This window comes from Chenopodium album, chromosome 16 (assembly GCF_948465745.1).
Source record: "Chenopodium album chromosome 16, dcCheAlbu1.1, whole genome shotgun sequence".
Taxonomy (NCBI): domain Eukaryota; kingdom Viridiplantae; phylum Streptophyta; class Magnoliopsida; order Caryophyllales; family Amaranthaceae; genus Chenopodium; species Chenopodium album.
The window spans coordinates 46,700,003-46,720,231 of record NC_137849.1 but is presented as its reverse complement, the minus strand read 5'-3'; the positions used below and the strand labels follow the sequence as shown (position 1 = coordinate 46,720,231).

Genomic DNA, 20,229 nt, shown 5'->3' with positions numbered 1-20,229 from the left:
GAGGTGATCAACTATGGCTCGACCCACAAGCCCGGCCCGATCCGCCCTAAAAACGAGCAAGTTTGAGCAAGCCAAAAAACACAATTTCATTTAAAAAAGCCCGTTAAGACTGACACTTTTTAACGAGTTTGGGCATGGATTTCCTTAATAAAGCCCAATCCAGCCCGAATTTTGATCACCTCTATATGAGACATTTTTTTATGTATTTTTGACGAGTTTAATTTTGGAGACTTTGCCCAAAAAAAAAATTTCACTAAATCAGTTTATTTACTATTTTACCCATCTCCAATCCTCTCTCTCCACCGCCATCCCCTATACCGTCATAGCGCCACCCAGCACACAACTAACCAAACCGCCACATAACTAACAATTACCTAAAGTTTACTTCTTTCATTTTTCCTCTTTTTTTTTTAAGGGTTTTCGAAACCCTGATTTATTTTTTTTCCCTCTCTAACTTCTTCACCATTATCGCTTACTGCATCTCCTTTTTTCCAGGTATCTAATTCTCTCTTTAGATTCTTGTTTTTAATTGCTGCTCATACTTTTCTGATTTGCAATTTCAATTCAATCTCTTATTGTATTTCTTTTCTTGCAATTTTTCTGTGAATTTGTGATTTGATTATTATAGCATGATTTTTCTTCTTTGATTGAGATTATTGTTTGTGTTTAAATCAGTTAATCGACTGAATTTTGCTGGTTGCACTCATTAGATTTTATCTGTTTTTGATATAGATTTTTGTTGAAGTAAATTGAAACTAGGGTTATCAGTTTAGAATTGAGAAATGGCGTCGATAGACCCAGAAATAGCGAAAACTCAGGAGGAGAGGAAGAAGATGGAACAGGAATTAGCCTCTCTTTCATCTCTTACCTATGATACTGATCTTTATGGGAGTAGTGGGAGGGAGGATTATGTCCAGTCAATCCCTGTTGATGATGATGAGGATAATACGGATGCTATGGATAATGAGGTGGCTCGTAAGTTGGCTTCTTATACGGCCCCGAAGTCTCTTTTGAAGGAAATGCCTGGTGCTGGGGCTGATTATGATGATGGGTTGAGGAAGCCGCAAAGGATTATTGATCGTGAGGATGATTATAGGAGGAGGAGGCTTGATCGGGTTATTTCTCCTGCGAGGCATGATGCTTTTGCAATGGGGGATAAGACCCCGGATGTTGGTGTCAGGACTTATGCTGATGTAATGAGGGAGGAGGCGCTGAGGAGAGACAAGGAGGAGACTTTGCGATTGATTGCTAAAAAGAAGAAAGAAGAGGAGGAGCAGAAGAAGAGTTTGGAAGAGGAGAAAGGAGCTGCTGCTGCTCAAGCTCAGCCTTCTCAGAAGAGGAGAAATAGGTGGGATCAGTCTCAGGATCAGCAAGGGGATGAGGGTGTAGCAAAGAAGGCCAAGTCTTCCTCTGATTGGGATTTAGCCGATTCTACCCCTGGAATTGGAAGGTGGGATGCCACTCCCACACCTGGGAGACTCGGTGATGCTACACCATCTGCTCGGAAGAATAGGTGGGATGAGACACCAACACCTGGCCGTACACAAGATTCTGATGCTACTCCGTCTGCTGGTGGGCTCACTCCTGGTGCCACTCCTGCTGGATCGACGTGGGATGCCACTCCAAAAATCACTGGTATGGCAACACCGACACCAAAACGTCAGAGATCAAGGTGGGATGAGACTCCAGCTACCATGGGGAGTGCAACGCCCATGGCTGGGGCAACTCCTGTGGCTATGACCCCTGGTGTGACACCTGTTGGTGGGGTTGATATGGCTACACCTACTCCTGGGCAGATTAATCTGCGTGGCCCCGTAACCCCTGAACAGTATAACTTGATGAAGTGGGAGAAGGATATTGAAGAGAGGAACAGACCCTTGGCTGATGAAGAGCTTGATTCCATGTTCCCACCTGAAGGATATAAGATCTTGGATCCTCCTGCTTCATATGTGCCAATTAGGACCCCAGCAAGGAAGCTTCTTGCCACACCCACTCCAATGGGGACTCCACTTTATCAAATACCAGTTGAAGACAGGAATCAGCAGTTTGATGTTGGAAAGGAGCCTGCTAATGGGTTGCCATTTATGAAACCAGAGGACTATCAATATTTTCAGGCGTTGTTGAATGATGAAAACGAGGAAGAGCTGTCACCAGAGGAGCAGAAGGAAAGAAAGATTATGAAGTTGCTACTTAAAGTGAAAAATGGTACTCCTCCTCAGAGGAAGACTGCATTGCGGCAACTCACTGACAAAGCAAGAGAATTTGGTGCTGGTCCGTTGTTTAACCAAATTTTGCCTTTGCTTATTCAGCCGACATTGGAAGACCAAGAACGACATCTTCTTGTGAAAGTTATTGACAGGGTGCTGTACAAGCTTGATGAGTTGGTTCGACCCTTCGTGCACAAAATTCTTGTGGTTATTGAGCCACTCTTAATTGATGAAGACTACTATGCCCGTGTTGAGGGGAGGGAGATTATTTCAAACTTGAGTAAGGCTGCTGGATTGGCCACTATGATTGCTGCAATGAGACCGGATATTGATAACATTGATGAGTATGTCAGGAATACAACCGCGAGGGCTTTTAGTGTTGTGGCTTCAGCTCTAGGTATACCTGCTCTGCTGCCATTTTTAAAGGCTGTCTGTCAAAGTAAGAAGTCATGGCAAGCTAGGCATACAGGTATTAAGATTGTCCAACAGATAGCCATTTTGATTGGTTGTGCTGTGCTGCCACACTTAAGATCTTTGGTGGAGATCATAGAACATGGTCTTAATGATGAGAACCAGAAGGTCAGAACAATTACTGCACTTTCTCTGGCAGCTCTAGCTGAGGCTTCAGCCCCGTATGGTATTGAGAGTTTTGACTCTGTATTGAAACCGCTGTGGAAAGGTATCAGATCACACCGTGGAAAGGTCTTGGCTGCATTCTTGAAGGCCATTGGTTTTATCATTCCATTGATGGATGCTCTTTATGCTAGCTACTATACAAAAGAAGTTATGTTTATTCTTATTCGGGAGTTCCAGTCACCAGATGAAGAAATGAAGAAGATTGTTCTGAAAGTGGTTAAGCAGTGTGTTAGTACTGAGGGTGTAGAGGCTGACTACATTAGAAGTGATATCCTTCCCGAGTTCTTTAAGAACTTTTGGGTTAGGAGAATGGCTCTTGACAGAAGAAACTACAAGCAGCTTGTGGAAACTACGGTAGAGATAGCCAACAAGGTTGGCGTTGCTGATATAGTTGGTAGGATAGTGGAGGATCTTAAAGATGAGAGTGAACCCTATAGGCGTATGGTCATGGAGACAATAGAGAAAGTGGTGACAAACTTGGGGGCATCTGATATTGAATCTCGCTTGGAGGAGCTTCTGATTGATGGTATTCTGTACGCCTTTCAAGAGCAGACAAGTGATGATGCCAATGTCATGCTTAATGGTTTTGGCGCTGTGGTCAATGCCCTCGGCCAAAGGGTCAAACCTTATCTCCCCCAGATATGTGGTACAATTAAGTGGCGTTTGAATAACAAGAGTGCAAAAGTAAGACAGCAGGCTGCTGATCTCATCTCCCGAATTGCAGTGGTCATGAAACAGTGTGGAGAGGAGCAGCTTATGGGTCACTTGGGTGTGGTTTTGTACGAGTATCTAGGAGAGGAGTATCCAGAGGTGCTGGGTTCAATCTTGGGAGCACTGAAAGCAATTGTTAACGTCATCGGTATGACCAAGATGACTCCACCAATCAAAGACCTGCTACCTAGGTTGACTCCTATTTTGAAGAACAGGCATGAGAAAGTACAGGAGAACTGCATTGATCTTGTGGGACGTATTGCAGATCGTGGAGCAGAGTTTGTTCCTGCAAGAGAATGGATGAGGATATGCTTTGAGCTTCTGGAGATGCTCAAGGCTCACAAGAAAGGAATTCGAAGAGCCACTGTCAACACCTTTGGGTACATCGCCAAAGCTATTGGACCTCAGGATGTCTTGGCTACTCTGCTTAACAACCTTAAGGTGCAAGAACGTCAGAACCGTGTTTGTACAACCGTGGCTATTGCAATCGTTGCTGAGACTTGCTCACCTTTCACTGTTTTGCCAGCTCTTATGAATGAATACCGTGTTCCTGAGCTTAACGTGCAGAATGGTGTCCTTAAATCTCTGTCTTTCCTCTTTGAATATATTGGTGAAATGGGAAAGGATTATATCTATGCCGTGACTCCTCTCCTCGAAGATGCTCTTATGGACCGGGACCTGGTTCATCGTCAGACTGCAGCTTCTGCCGTGAAACATATGGCACTTGGTGTTGCAGGTCTAGGCTGTGAAGATGCTTTGGTGCACCTGATGAATTACGTGTGGCCCAATATCTTTGAGACTTCACCTCACGTTATCAATGCTGTTACAGAAGCAATTGAGGGAATGAGAGTTGCATTGGGTGCCGCTGCAATACTGAACTACTGTCTGCAGGGTATGTTCCATCCAGCAAGGAAAGTTAGGGAAGTCTACTGGAAGATATATAATTCTCTGTATATTGGAGCTCAGGATGCTCTTGTTGCTGCTTATCCGACTTTGGAAAATGAAGGAGAAAACATCTATAGTAGACCCGAGTTGTTGATGTTTGTGTAAAGTTAGATGATGCATTTCAGATTTTGCAGATCTCTTGTTCCACCCTTTGAAACTGTTGCTTAGCGGACCTGTTGTAGTGATCTATGCTCAGTAATTGTTTAGATTTGTGTTCAATATTTCTGTTGCTTTTGTTTAGTTTTGCTGTAATTGCTGAATTTTCACTCTTTTTTTAAGCAGAAGTCTGAATTCCGGAAACAAATGTTTTGTTAGACGCTATTCTCCTGTATGTGCTTCAAATAGGATTCCAACCTGAAAGGATGAATGACTGAATGAGGCTGGTAGTCTTCTGGGAACTAGCCTAGTCTTCAATAGAAACTATTTGGATTAATATTTCTTTTTATTATTATACTTATTTGTATAAATAATAATAACCCATAAATAATAATTAACAAGTTACTGTAGCTTAAAATCCCACTTTTGCTGTAGTTTGATACTTTTTGTATTTTTAGTTTTTCTTTTTGTTGGTCAGATTGAATGGTAGGATGCCATTGAAAGAGAGTTTAATGAATTTTAGGTCTGGGGTTCTCGTGAATTTATCCTGTTGACAATTGTAGGGTCAACCGAGCTTCCACCTTTTTGGGTTTTTGATGTGTGTTGCTGCAACGACTGCCAGGGCTCTTAATTTTTCATAAAGCTGCTGTCTTCAGTTTTGCTATTGTACTGTGGGAGAGTGAGTTACTAACAGGGAAGGCGTGCATTCTGCATTTTTGCTTCTTGTTTTTGCTGAATTTTTAAACACTACAACTTGTACATTTTCCGGCTTGAATGAAATTTAACAATGTTTTTTGTGCAGCTTACATATGAATACTCAACCCCATTACAAGCAGCTGTTGGAGTAGTGCAGAAGGTAAACATATATCTTTTACCATCATTTTAAGCATACAATAAAGGATGCATGGTGTGACTATTGGGGTTTATTTCTTGCAGATATTACTTTCACTAGATGTATGATGAGTTAGTGATATGATTGTTGTTATTTGTTTCGAACAATGTGTAGAATGAGGCTTTTCACATTTTAATCTGTTGAGACTAAATGTGAAAGGTATGTAGAGCATCAAAATGCATATGTTGATATCCAGTATTTAGTATTATTGATCAAAAGAGCTTTGTGACCAGGCAAGGAGAGCACTACGGGCTTTGAGAGGGTTGGTGAGGCTTAAATCAATGATCGAAGGGCAGTTTGTGAAGGGACTCCGTGGCTAATCTCCTTGCTCCCCAAGGTGTAATACCATCAATTTCTTTTTAAGCTTATTACATTTTCCAATAACCTTTTCCAAATGTTTGTTTCTATTGTGCAGCATCAGTGCCACATCTCGTCTTGACATGATTGAGGGTGTAGATAGCCAGAAGGTATAATTTGCTTATCTATTAATTGTGACAAGAAAATAGCAGGCATATCATTTGAACTGATCCCTTTCTGTTCATCAATTTTATTTTATTTTTGTAATAAGTTTTTGGTATTCTTCAAGGACTTCAACTAAGTATAAACTAATATGTATTCTAAACAGCTTGCCAATCATCTTGAATTTCTTGTCATGTAGTGTCAGCTATAGGAAGAAAAGCCTCTTTAAAGTCTGTGCAAGTGAATACATATAAGTATTTGGAATACAACTTCAAAGTTCCAAAGAACTTCCTATACACCCACTCATCAGAAAATAGGTTTTTTTTTTTTTTTTTTCTTTTTTTTTTTTTTTTTGGGGTGGGGAAGGAGGAGGGGAGGGGGGGGGGGGGGGTGTGAGCAGGGGTGTTGGGGCCTTAACATCTTAAAATCTTAGTTTGTAATTTGTATAGTCACTTTCATGCTATATGTGTAATCAGAAATACTTTTTTTTTTTTTTCCTAAATTTGATATAATACTTCTCATTTTTTTATTTTATTTGAAACAATCTTTCTCTTACTTGATGCCATATTGACTTGAATTCTATTGACTCGGAAGCACATATATACCTAACGTATGGTAGGAATTAGCTATATCTATAAACATGATTCATCTAAGCGTGAGAAGTTATAGGAGAAGGAAGGCAAGGAAGTAGGAGAAAGATAATGTGGGTTGAGGACATGAAAACAAGAGCAAAATTTAAAAACTATGTAAGTTAAGTGTTACTGTAATATATACTCCATCCGTCTCTAAATTAAAAGTCTCTTTTTCTTTATTATGTGAGTAATAAATACTAAAAAGAAGTTTTGTATTAAGGGACGGAGGGAGTACTTCGTAAAAGCAAATGGAAAGGGAAATGAGAGCGAGTGGAAGGGCCCATAAAGATTAATTTTGTAAATCTTGCAATAATGTTGGATAAGAAATGAGAGTCTTGCAAAAACATTAGATAAGGAACGAGAGAGAGAGATGGCTAATGATTATCAATTATAGAGTCTTGCAAAAATATTTCCTTCTCTTATTTATTAATTCCTATATTATTTTTCAAAGGGAAACTATATTTACTATTTAGGGATGAAAAGTGTATTTATTAAATATAACTATATAAGCACTATCACTAGGTTTCAAAAAAAAAAAAAAAATATATAAGCACTATCATTATAAACCGTTTCCTATTATTTTTAAGCAAATGCCTTTTATTTTAAATCAGTATATGGAGTATACTATCAATGATTTGACAATTTTGAAAACTGAGATATATTTAAGTTATTCTTATATTTTCCTTGTAGCCATTTTATTATTAGTATTATTGTTCTTTCTTTTTTATTTTAATATCGGATCTTGCTCACGAGCACCCCGGGGCGTTAGATAAAGAGTAATTATATTGGTTGAAATGATATTAAGTTAGGAATGCATGATAAAATCACGCGTCGTTCGGTGTAATTAATGTTAATTTTACTCTAATATTTGCACTTTAATTCTCTTATCTAACGTCCCGGAGACGCTCATTAGTTTTTGCCTTTACATTAATACCACTCTAACAATCAACAATTAAACGTCTAAATCAAGTTTAATTCCGCAAAACGTGGGCCGCTACCACAACTATATGATGAAAATTTCCCTTAATTGGCCGTATTGGTGATCAGAGATTTATTGCAGGAAATTAGTTTCATAATTCATACCTGTAAGGCTGTAAAACTCACAACACTATATATTCCTACCTTATCAATTACATTGATTTATTGGGAATATAACCTTCTGGATAATGTAATTTCCAGAACTTTATTCACACTTTTTATCTATAAAAAAAAATATGAATTTAATCTCCACTCCCTACAATTTTCGCTGAAGAATGATTTGGAATCGACTATTTTGACAAAATTATCAGACCAGCACTTTCTCCAGGCTAAAAACAGTAGATAATTTACAAAAACCAACTAATCTAAGTTAATCATTGTGATGCAATAAATGTAAACTCCTAATCAAACTCTTGTTATAACAAAATACACGAATTAAAAAAAAAAAAAAAAAAAAAAAATGAAAGAAGATGACTTGTAAGTTGCTTACAATTGTTATTTTTGGCAATATCTTTACAAACAATACTTGAATTTGTAATCCAGGTTTGTAAAATGAATTGGTCAAGTCAGTTTTAGTTCAGATAAACATAAGTCGATGTTGTAATTACTCTTGGATCAAATCAATTTTCAGATTGTTTCAAGGTTACTTCGGATTTTGTAATAAATAATCATATTTCAAGACCAAAATAATTCAAAAGAATCCAAATCCAAATTTGAAATCGGGTAATTTTATTACCATCTGAGTCAACAATTACTCTCATCTCACATAACGTACGTTAGCTAGCTAAAATTAACATACGAATCCATAATAAACAAAAATAAGAGTTACTAATGCAATATTAAGCGTAACAGCAGTGAGTAATAAGTACAATAAGTGCAGTCTTTAATTGCAGTTTATTTTACTCCTACTTGCTTAATTACTGTCCGAAATTAACCCATCGCAGTAAAAATGCATGGTTACCACGTGGATCATCTTGAATGCATCGTCTCAATATCATTTTTTATCATGTGCGCCTCCACTCACCTACCTACCAGTCTACCACCCATTAATTAAAGTGTCCATTTTATAAAATTCGACACCAGCTTACAAACAAACTCACGTGCCCCACACTGTCCAATAATACCAGTTTCCGCCGTTGGATTTTCCCCACTAATAATAATAATCTTAAAATCTTAATACGAAGTAGAATAATTAAATCATTATTTAATTTAAATTTTAAATATTAAGAGAGTCCGGCTTAAACGAATTGAATCGACATAAAGCTGAATTAATAGCACAAAATCACGCACCGACTGAATGTTAAATTAAGATATGGAAAAAGAAATAAAAGAAAAGAAAAGACACGATTAAATTAATTAATCACAGTATCATGAACAAGTGAATCTGTCTCTCTCAGTCAAACCCAAGTCCAAACCATACTAATAAATCTCACTCTTCTATTCTAACTTAAACCAAATAAATTAATTAAAAAGAAAAAACGGTAATAATAACATTTACTCGTAATTAACAAACCGAGGTAAAGAACGTGGAAGAAAAAGACAATCCTATCCCTAAAGTACCAACGAAATTACGCCGGATGCCACTGACAAAACAACTGCAATAAACAACGTGGAACCTTTTCTCTGAGCAACAGCATTCTTCGGGCTACTTTCGTCGGCATCGGTTCCTGGACTTTCCGCCGGAGAATCACCCGCCGGCGAATCAGCTGACGCAGGAGAAGGCGGCGAAGATGCCGGATTACTCGCCGGAGAAGGAGAGTCAGATTCCGGCGACGGAGCAGGAGACGGAGAATCACTCTCCGGAGCAGGTGCCGGCGCCGGAGACTCTCCGAACAACGCCACTGGCAAAAGTACATTATCGACGGAGTAAACGACAACAGGAGTTGAGTCGAGCAAAGTTCCGGCGACTCTAGAAGAATCGACGCCAGTATGAAGCGTAACAGTGTCGCCGGAAGTCGTCGGAGATAGATCGTACTTTCCGCCGCCGGGAGCCAACGTAGCTAACTTACCTTTCGTCGATTTTAGGGTTCCGACGGGAGAGTAGCTGCTAAGCGCGTGAAATTGGAGGAGAGAGACAACCTCTGCATTGCTCAATTTGCTGAGATCTGGAACACCTTTCGCTTTGAAAGCTTCATCAGTTGGCGCAAAAATGGTGATTCCCTTCTCCATTTGATTCTGGAAAATCTTCAAAACTCCACTCGACGAAATCAGCGATGCAAATGTCTTGCAACCGGCCTTGTCCAACACCGCCGTCAGATTCACGTCGGAGCCAGCGGCGGTGAGCAGCGCCGGAGCAATGATCGGAGCACTGATCTCAAGTACAGAGATATTGTACGGAATCTGCTTGACAGATTTCGTGTACGTAGAGTTTAACTTTGACCCGGATTCACCCGAGCCGAACCCGACCGACCCGCCCTTGAGGTCAGTGATGTTGACCTGACCCTCTTGGGCGGAGGCGGAGCCGGTGGTCTGATACAATGTTGTGGTCAAGACCGTGCCATTGGCGATGGAGTGGAGCTTCTTCGGGTCGTAGTAGTCGAGCAGGACATGGAGCGATAAAATGTTTTTGACAACTGATAGCGGCTTCCCGGAGGTGAGGGTGGACATTGCGCCATTGTCGAGAGCGAGGACGGTGATGGTTTGGCGGGAATTGATTTCGTCGTCGAGTTTTGTTTGTGTAAGGTAGGAATTAAACTGAGAGAGACTCGGGTCGGAGGAGAGGATTTCGGTGATGTTGTGAGCGTAGCATACGGCGATCATTGAGAGGAGAGAGAAAATTGCCGTGGTTTTCATGGCGGAAGCCATTGTTAATGGTTTTAGAGAGAGAAAGAGAGGGAAGTAAGGGAGTGTTAGAAAATGAAGGGCTTTTTATAGGAGTAGTTAACTAAGGTTGGGTTTAAGTGGGGTTTAAGGGAGTTTAGTTAACCATGGTAAAGTTAAGTACATTTGAGTTAGTGAGTGAGTCAAGTGTGGAGGTTTTATTGTTTTAACTCAAACAGTTGGTGGGAAGAGACTGAGGGTGGGAGTGTGTGAAATGACTAAATTAACCTTGGGTTTGATTTTAGTAACGGTCAAAAATGGTAATTGTAATAATTTTATTAAATTAAAGAATATATATATAGTGCAAGTTGGAAAAGGAAAAAGAGATGAAATAGGGAAGGATATGATTTAATTTCTAAATGTGGGTAAGGTAGGAATCATGATCATTAAGATGGGATATAAAACTAGCTGTTATGTATTTTTAGGTTTGAATTGAAACGTTTTTAAGTGGGAAAAATGTTGAAGAAGGAAATAAAGTGTGGAAAGTATATGCTTCTAAAAATGATGTGAATTGGGATGGCCCTCAATAATAGTGAGAAAATGGACAAATGTGGTGTCAACACCAAGCCAGCAAATATGAACCATTTTGATGCATATTTGGCTATTTGCCATAGGTGGCTATGGCTATGGATTTTTTTCGCATGATGATTTTTTTAAGATAATATAGTATGTAATTTTTTTATTGTTTGATTTGTAATATTAAGAAATTTTGTCTAATTAGTGATGATAATTATCTTGGAAAATTGACGTTTTTTTTATGTGGATGTAATTACTGTTTAGAAAAACTAGTATAAAAATAGCATAAAGGCTACATATAAGAAAAAGAAAACTAGAAAATAAATTATTTTGAATACATGAACATTGATTACATTGTTATGAATTTTGATATTAAAACAATTTTAGAAAATCCAATCAAATTAGGATAATTGAATGGCAGATTCATAGTAATGCACAATGCATTTTATATTATTTTTTTTTGAAGAAATGCATAAACTTTAACAAATGGCAAATGTATTAAACCATTCTATATAACTCCCAATGATTAAATATTGGCTTAAATGTGATTATTGTTAATGTAGCAATTAACATTAAATTGAATGGGATTGTAAAGAGAAAGGAAAGTGTTAATGTGGTATATTTCCAAATAATGCTTGTTTGGATTATCAAATAAATTGTAGTATGCCGTTTGTTTGGGTTTTATAGATATACAATTACTTCTATTAACCAATTATATAGTATGTTTGAATATGATAATAAGCCCCTTTTCTCCATAGAATACTACTTTTGTTTGGATTTTTAATACACAATTACTTCAAATTAAGCTATCAACAGTCATATTATTATTGGATAAATCTTAATTGAATTGGAAAACTATCTAGAAAGTGCATGTAGAAGTGTAATGTACTATGTTGTTGTTGTGGTTGCTATTACTTATTTTGTTTAAAATACACAGTAACTAATTTTCTCCGAACTTATAATGTATTTGGATTCATCAAAACTTATTTCACCCAGACTTTTATCATTTAGATTTATTAGTACAGTACTCCGTATAAAATAAGTTCAAATAAAAAAAAAACAAAAAAAAAAAGCGGCAACCTTTTAGGCAGGAACAGCACAATATATCCCAATATCCCATCTTATTGCTTACTCTGTGATCAAATCATTCAGCATAAAAGGAAATAGGGCTGGCAAGCACTTATTATCAATGCCCTTCCATCAACCAATTATCTCGTTTTCTATAAATGTTCATGAATCATGATTTTATTCCATCAAAGTAGTACATGACTGTGCTGTAGAAAATAAGGATTTTCACCTTTAGTAGAAAGAAACAACACCATAGGATTAAATTGAGTAAATATATAGCAATTGTTGAAAAAAGTTGCCTTGTAAATTATAACCTGAAAAAAAAAAAAAAAAAAAAAAAAAAACTCAAGTCTTTTATGATGTATTTTTGTTGTTGTAGTTACACAATGTGTAAAGATGCAAGTATGTAACCTATTACTTCAATCGTTTTTTCATACAACTCTAAATCGCATATTGAACTATCACATTCTAATACTGTTGTTGGTTGATTCACGAAAATGAGAAATGGATTAAATTTTTTAATTTAAATGTTAAAATTACTTAATTAATTGTAAGAAAATACTTTAAACAATGACGCTTTCAAACAAATTTTCTTTAACAAATAGCTTCAAATTCATCACACGTTTGCGAATACAAACTGCAAGGAAGAGTTGCATTATTGCAATTTTTCTTACACTTGAAGATAATCTATTTGCATCATGATAATAAATAATGAAAACATAAAAACAAAAAAGAATCTACTTCCAACCTCTTAAACACTCCTCTTTGAGAATGAACTAGAAAAGTAATGCATTAAAGAAACAAATACAGTACAATAGGTTGCCCTATAAATAATTAAAACTTGTCCGACCCTTAAAATGTAAGTCACTTGGCTAAAACTTTGGCCTTTTGCTCTTTGGTCTGTCTGGTGGTCATGGAATAATACCAATCTTTATTAATCTGCTAATATTATTATTAGTACAGTAAGATTTTATATTTTATAAATACCTTTTGTTTTAGAATGAGGTTATAGAACAATGACAGATAAAAAAAAAAAGGAGAAAAATAAAGGCACCAAAAATATTCCAAAATATATGAACACTCGTGGGAGTAAACACTATGATCATGGCAACTAATTTGGTACTCCGTGCTTAATTTTTAAGACCACTACAACAGCCTATCACCAGTTCATAGACAGAAAGTACTATACAAATTAACAAATACCATAGGACTATCTCACTGTCTTGACAAAAAATGTAAAACTCGTCCTCGTGACATTGGGAATTTGGGATGGTAAACGGGTAGTTGTATATTCCTCTTGTCCCTTAAAGATGCTCAATTTTTTTCACTCATCCCATATCCTTTTCCTTTCAAAAAATTTCAATAGCTCCAACAATATCGCCAAAAAAATAAAATAAAAATAAAATTAACAATTTAAACCAATTTTCGAACGACATGACAGTGCTGTATAATTTAAAGCAAAGCCGAAGAGGAAGTAGCTTCCCTTCATTGGCAATTTGACGACAGAAATTTTTTTGTGATCCCTATTGAATATTGATGATTACCGAAAATTCTAGAAACTATGGTATATGCTACACAGTCGTGCAAGGTAGAATGGTAGATCCTCCAATAACAGCAAAAAGAAAAGGAAAGATGAACTATAATATCAGTGATGTGAAGGGAGGACCGATGGGGACCGTTGAGCATGAGAAGCAAATTTCACAAGTAGCCTCGGCTTGTCCCGTGTCGGTGACAAAAGAAGAGAACTAGATTTGCCATCAACCAAACATATCAACTTCATTACAATCAGCAACATTTGTATTCATATGTTTATTTCTTTCTTTCTTTTTCTCTCTCTTTTTTAATGTATTTTATATCCTTGTCTTAAATATCCTTTGATGTACTGTACTCCAATTAGATAGGTCAGAGTTTAGTGTGTTTTTACTGTAACAAAATGTCAACAAGACAGATCTTTCCCATGATAAATCTCTCAAAAAAATGTGGTATAACTGTAATTGATATGATTGTTTGTAATACAGCATTAAATTAAAGCCATTAACATAATAATGAAAAATATAGATAGAAATTTCTACAGTAAAAAAGCACTGGGTGAAACTCTAACCAGTTTGCTAACCATCTTCAAGAAATTCTCTGTGAACTTGCATGCATGTTGTGCTGCAGTATTTGTAGTTATATCGGTGGAAAGGAACTTTACCCACCAATGATGCATTACAACAGGAGCAAACTGTGTCGGTACTGCCAATGTTGGTTTTTGGTTGGGAGGAGCTTGCAGTAGTAGGGTTGCTGCTAGCCCCTTGAGCATTAGCAGCAGCAGCAGCCAAGGCAAGTCTTCTTTCAGCTGCAGCAGCTCTCTTTTCTCTCTCCTCAATTTGTTTCCTCTTTAGTTCCTCCTAAGCAGAAGGAAAATACAAGTCAGAATCGCAAAAGCCCCAAGGCAGTAATTTGGTTCCTCCTAAGTAGAAGGAAAATATAAGTCAGAAATTCAGAATCGCAAAAGTCATGAGGCAGCAAAACAAAAATTCCCTTAAATATCATGATAATTATGAATGCCAATATGCCATGTGATTCGTGAATGTATACCTCTTTGGACAATCTCGCTGCAATCACAGATTGAACTGTTCTAACTGGACGTGAAGCAGTACTTTTGTTCTCTGCGGCCGTTGCTATCTTCTGGGATTCTGCAGCCTTGACCTTCATGGATAAACTACAACGTTAGAGAAGGATACACAATGCCGGTAACTGATAGGGCCGTCACATTGACAAGAAATTCTACGTGCTAATACTCCTACAATGTGAAAAATGTGCATATCCTATAACAACACAGCACCAGGATCCTGCAGCTGGCAAGTAGGATTGATAGCACAGTGGAATAGAGGAGTTGGTACAACTCTTGTCAAATCGAGAAAAGAATTACCTCAGCTTTCTTTTCCCTTTCCCTTGCTTTCCGCTGTTTCTTCAATTCCTTTGCTTTTGCTTTCCGCTTAGCATCTTTTTCAGCCTACGCATTGATGGCCGGATCAAAATTAGTATAATAAACCATGTCATACATCAAGAAAACATGCATAAAAAATAGAAGATAAACATAAATCACACCAAAAGAACTGAAAATTACAGCTCAAAAATGATATACAAGAGGAAAAAGACCACAGAAGATGACAATGATGCATCAGACTAGTCCAAGCCAAAAGCATCACTTTATAGAAAAAGAATGCAACCACAAATGTACTACAGAGCTTGGCGACTAAATATTTGAAGAACAGTACCTGCTTTGCAGCCTGAGACTCCTCCATCTCTTTAGTCAACGCACTAGGAACATTAGCAGCATGCCAATCCCACTTTTCAAGATTTGAAGCCATAAAGCGTCTGAAAGTATTTCTGACTTCCTTATCAGTAGCCACCATGTAGGGTGTTTTCCCTCTTTCATCTTTGACAGTAGGATCTAAACCCTGCTCTAGAAGTTCCAAAACCTTTTCAGGATTATCAGATTTCGCTGCTTCATGTAATGGAGTTGTAGTGTGTCCGATTTCTTTATCACCTTCTTCTGACGAGGATTCTTTATCAGAAATTTTGCCACTTCCAGAAACTTCATCCTCCTTAATCACCTTTACTTCCCTTTCGACACCCTTCAATATGTTTGCATCACTTACACAACTTACATTTAAGTCAATCTGCTTTATATCAGGAAGCTCTTCCTCGTTTTCATAAACAACTAGGCTTAACTGGTTATATATCCGTCGTGCTTCCTTTAAGGTAGGCCGCCGAACACTAAAAGGAATATTCCTAGCATCACACTGTTGGTTGCTGAAGAGTGGGCCCTCGCCATTATAGAACATTTGGCGGTTGCTTGAAGGTGCATAGATGAAAACACAGGAAGATGCATCAAAATAAGGCTTCCAAGAAGCAAGCAACTCTTGAATATCCTGAACAAAATAAATGTGTCAACAACTATGACATCACGGTTAAAAACCTCAACTCATTTGGAAAACAAAAGAGAGTAAGCAACATCGATTTGATTTCCATCAGACAAGAAAAGATGGATCAAGTATAACTTGATGAGAAAGCTGTATAGAGCAGCCAAAATCAGAACAAATACAACTTCTGCTTATGAAATAGTCAAAATTAATTAAATCCTCCCTTTTTTAGAAAAATAAATTAAAAGACAAATATATGGTTAATCTAAACAACATCACTTGCAAAAATTTCTTTCAATTATGTTAGGAAACCTCAACACGAAACTGACTTGGCCTTGAGTCATTGTTTTATAAAGGCATTACTAGAAGTTAAGGTTGGTCTTACTTTTGCATTAAGAAATTGCAGTCTTGCAAATCTCCTGCTATTCACATAACTGCTGGGCTACCTAAAACTGAGCCGTCCAAAACATTAGGTAGTTCTAGTTTACATTTAATAAAAGGTAAGCACTAATGAGTAGTTTGACTAAACTTGAAACACAATTTATAAGCATTAGGGAACAGCCTGAAGTAGATTACTTCATAAAGGGAGAAATTTACATGAAGTTAAACTCGCCCGTGAATAACTCATACAATTCTGTAGATTACTTCACTGTAAAGGATAGAGGAAATTTTTGATCTTGGAAAAACAGTCAGTGCTCAACTAAATATGCATACAAAAGAATATAAGGAAATGGTCAAAATTATATAAGGAAATTCTGTAGGGGAAAGAAATAAATTCACAAGGCAAGTGCACCAAAAATTGTGGTAAAAAGTTATGTCCTTTAACTTAGCATGTCCTGCAAAAGTCACAAGCAAACCAGCAAGTAGATTCCCATATACAAAGCAAAGTTCTAGGCATTATGTTATATTTCCAAATATAGTCAAGTTGGATCAAATCTTAGTAGGGTGTTCCTAGAGACATAGATCCACTTCTTCCATTCAATTGCATTTGCAGGGTATGATATAACGACATATACTACAAGTCATCTTGCGCAATGTTCAAACAATCAAAATATTGCAATATGTATCATGTTCATGTACAGCACAGCGATAACCAGTCATTAGGACAATACCTTCTTCAAAGCAAGCTCATTATAGCGGCGAAGTGATGCTCCAGCAGAATGTATAGATCTGCCACTTGCATCTTTGGTTGACTGTCTTTTACCAGCCTTGGCCCTCACAACATATCTAATACAAAAGGCACCAATTATATAGCAAAAGGAAAGAAAAAGTCACAATAAACATCTAAACTTAGCATTAAGAAAAACAGAATATATACATTATGCAGCACAGTTTACAGCTAAACTTCTACCTGAAGAATAGAGACAACAGTGACACAAATCAGGTTTAGCATATAAGACAAAATCTAATACACTAGATATGAATGCACAAATACAAACATCCATTAGACAGAATAACTAGGGGAGAGCCAGGAAAAAGAGGCATGAAATAAAAATCAAAGTTTTATTAAAAATTTGCCTTCTTCTATGCAATCTCCATGGCTTAAAGTTGGTATCTTTGATAGTTACATCAAGTTCAACAGACCCATACATTGAAATCAAAAGAAATGCATTAAATTAGAAAGGAGAGACAAGTAGTAGCAGCAAAAGTTATTTTTATAATAAGGCAAGGTACCTGTGGAACGTCTTGTAAGTAATAACAGTGTTGCCATCAAAGACGCAACCAGCAAAATGTCCTCCACTGGCCAGCAATACAATCCTCAAGTGAGTATTATCTCTTGGCTCGTGAGTCAAAGATTTCAACCTCTCTATTATTTTCAAATCGGGAACATGTCCATTATCATCAACAACCACTAACTGATTGTTCTCATAGGAAACATCCTCGTTATCTTTCAAAAGAAAGCACTTCCATATCGAGACTTTTTCTCCTGACTGAAGATGGACACATAATTTCTGCTTAATACTTTGAACCGACATGTCCCTTGTATTATTCCTAACACGGGATCCTCTTTCATCTTCATCTTCTGATCCCGATATACTTGAAACATCAAAGTCTTTGGAAAAAGAGTCTGAAGCTAACTCATCAAAGTCATCCTCATTCAAAACAACTTTTCCCGCTAGGTTTAACTTTACCTACAAATGAATAATGAACAAATAATCAATGACACTAAGATCAAGTGATAGGATCCTCACCCACAAACCCCTTCTTTTTCAGTCTCATTATATTTGTTAAAACCAAAATATATTCTTCCTAAAATCTATGCTTCCCATAATTCTAGATGAAGAAAAGCATTCAATACCCCAGTACATACTTCAGCAAGCTTAAAATCAAAATTTTTTACATATTACCAAATGCCAATACTCAATGCTGCTCTTTTCTATTGCTTTACATAATGCAAAAAATGATAATCAATCAAAAGGTAACCTTTCGAAAATATACAAAAACAAAATTGTCATTTCACTAATATAAGAATACTTTGCCATCTAATTTCTTCATAAAACTCACCTTTCATTATATATTTCAAGCTAATCAAGATATTTCTCCACCTACAAATCTCTAAGGAAGTGTTTTTCCACTCCCGGATCAGTTGTCACATTACTAAAACAGTTTACACTATCAACACGACTATTAGTTCTCGACATAAGTATTGATTCCAGACAAAGCGAGTAAGTTCAATTAACATTCACAAATTCAACATAATTATGGTTATTATAACTCAACAAAATTACAAACTCAATCAAATTCTACCACAAACATTGTCAAATCTCACATAATCAATAACATAACACTTAATTATTAATTCAGAAGAAGAAAAACATTCAAATACCCAAAATTTCAGAAGAATAAAAACATTCAAATACCCAATACATACTTCAGCAATCTTAAAATAATAAATTTGTGACATATTACCAAATGCCAGTACTCAATGCTGCTCTTTTCTATTGCTTTACATAATGCAGAAAATGATAATCCAACAAAAGGTAACCTTTCGAAAATCATACAAAAACAAAATTGTCATTCAACTTATATAAGGATACTTTGCCATCAAATTTCTCCATAAAACTCACCTTTCATTATATATTTCGAGCTAATCAAGATATTTTTCCACCTACAAATTTCTAAGGAAGTGTTTTTCCACTCCCGGATCAGTTGTCACATTACTAAAACAGTTTACACTATCAACGCGCCTATTAATTCTCGACATAAGTACCGATTCCAGAACATAAAAATGGTTGTTATAACTCAACAAAATTACATAGACAAAGCAAGTAAGTTCAATTAACATGTACAAATTCAACATAAAAATGGTTGTTATAACTCAACAAAATTACAAACTCAATCAAATTCCACAACCAAACATTATCAAATCTCACATAATCAATAACATAACACTTAATTATTTAAATTAAAAACGAAAATAGATTAAAAGAAAAAGGATAATTACATTGAAACGATGAAGGTCGGACTTGAAGTGAGAGCGCTGGTCAAGAAGAGAGTCGAATTCAGACTTGCAAATATTGCAAGACCAAGTATTCATACTAATATCACTAAAATTACAAGTATCATTCAAAATTTCATCATCTTCTGGAATTTCTTCCTGCAATTGCTGTTTCGAAGTTAGGGCTGCTTCGGTGGATGAAGAAGGAGGATGATGATGGAGTTTGGCGGGAGGAAGAAGACGGCAACAGTCGAAGAAATCTTCAGGGAGGTCGAAGATTGATTGCGGCCGTTTATCGGGTTGTTGGCTGCCGCCGGTGGTAGCCATGGTTGGCGTTTGGTTTTGCTCTCGATTGGGCTTCTTGGCTTTTGCTACGCAGTATTCCTATTTTACGCAAAACATTGGAAGTTTTTGAAGTTACTTGCGTTGCGACTCCTGCGAGGGCAGATCGGATAAAATTGACTCGTATCTGATACTCCTCAACCTAATATATTCAATTTAAAATTTGATTTTTATTAGACTTGAATTGAACTAATCTAATCTCGAAATTAATTTACTCCTTAAAATATTTATGGAAAATAATTTTTCCATTTTCCAATTTGACCATTTTCCCAATGTAAGCTACCACAATGTCACTTAAAAATTAAAAAAAAAAATCTAAATTGACTTTCAATAATTTAATTGAATTAATATGACTTTAAACTAAACTAAAGAAAAAGATATATGCAGCCCTTAGGGTTGTATATAAGAAGCTAAGGGTCTGTTCACATTTTGAACTGAGCTGAACTAAAGTGATTAGAGCTAAACTGAACTGAATTGAGTTGAGCTAAAATGAATATTTTATGAGAGAGGGAAAATAGGAGTTGAACTGAAATGAATATTTTATGAGAGAGGGAAACTAGGAGCTAAACTGATTAGA

At 36.6% G+C, this 20,229-nt stretch overlaps 2 protein-coding genes and 1 pseudogene across 3 annotated transcripts; 1 reads left to right on the top strand and 2 right to left on the bottom strand.

The window, feature by feature from the left end:
* The first annotated feature begins 270 nt into the window (after positions 1 to 270).
* Positions 271 to 4,783, top strand: LOC145586739 (uncharacterized). Its single transcript, XM_081643645.1, has 2 exons — positions 271 to 495; positions 733 to 4,783. Exon 2 carries the CDS (start codon positions 783 to 785, stop codon positions 4,602 to 4,604), a length of 3,822 nt encoding a protein of 1,273 aa, XP_081499771.1. The 5' UTR covers positions 271 to 495; positions 733 to 782; the 3' UTR covers positions 4,605 to 4,783.
* A 4,098-nt stretch (positions 4,784 to 8,881) lies between these two features.
* Positions 8,882 to 10,405, bottom strand: LOC145585647 (fasciclin-like arabinogalactan protein 10 pseudogene; annotated as a pseudogene).
* Positions 10,406 to 13,923: 3,518 nt separating this feature from the next.
* On the bottom strand, positions 13,924 to 19,774 carry LOC145585646 (uncharacterized). 2 transcript variants are annotated; one of them, XM_081642353.1, is made up of 7 exons: positions 19,317 to 19,774; positions 17,546 to 18,003; positions 16,984 to 17,098; positions 15,224 to 15,880; positions 14,875 to 14,958; positions 14,541 to 14,651; positions 13,924 to 14,350 (listed from the first exon to the last, which is right to left on the bottom strand). In XM_081642353.1, exons 1-7 carry the CDS (start codon positions 19,635 to 19,637, stop codon positions 14,069 to 14,071), a joined length of 2,028 nt encoding a protein of 675 aa, XP_081498479.1. In that variant the 5' UTR covers positions 19,638 to 19,774; the 3' UTR covers positions 13,924 to 14,068. The 2 variants fall into 2 exon arrangements, with proteins under 2 accessions (XP_081498479.1, XP_081498480.1); XM_081642354.1 differs by having other exon boundaries at positions 14,208 to 14,412; positions 19,317 to 19,773.
* Positions 19,775 to 20,229: the final 455 nt, after the last annotated feature.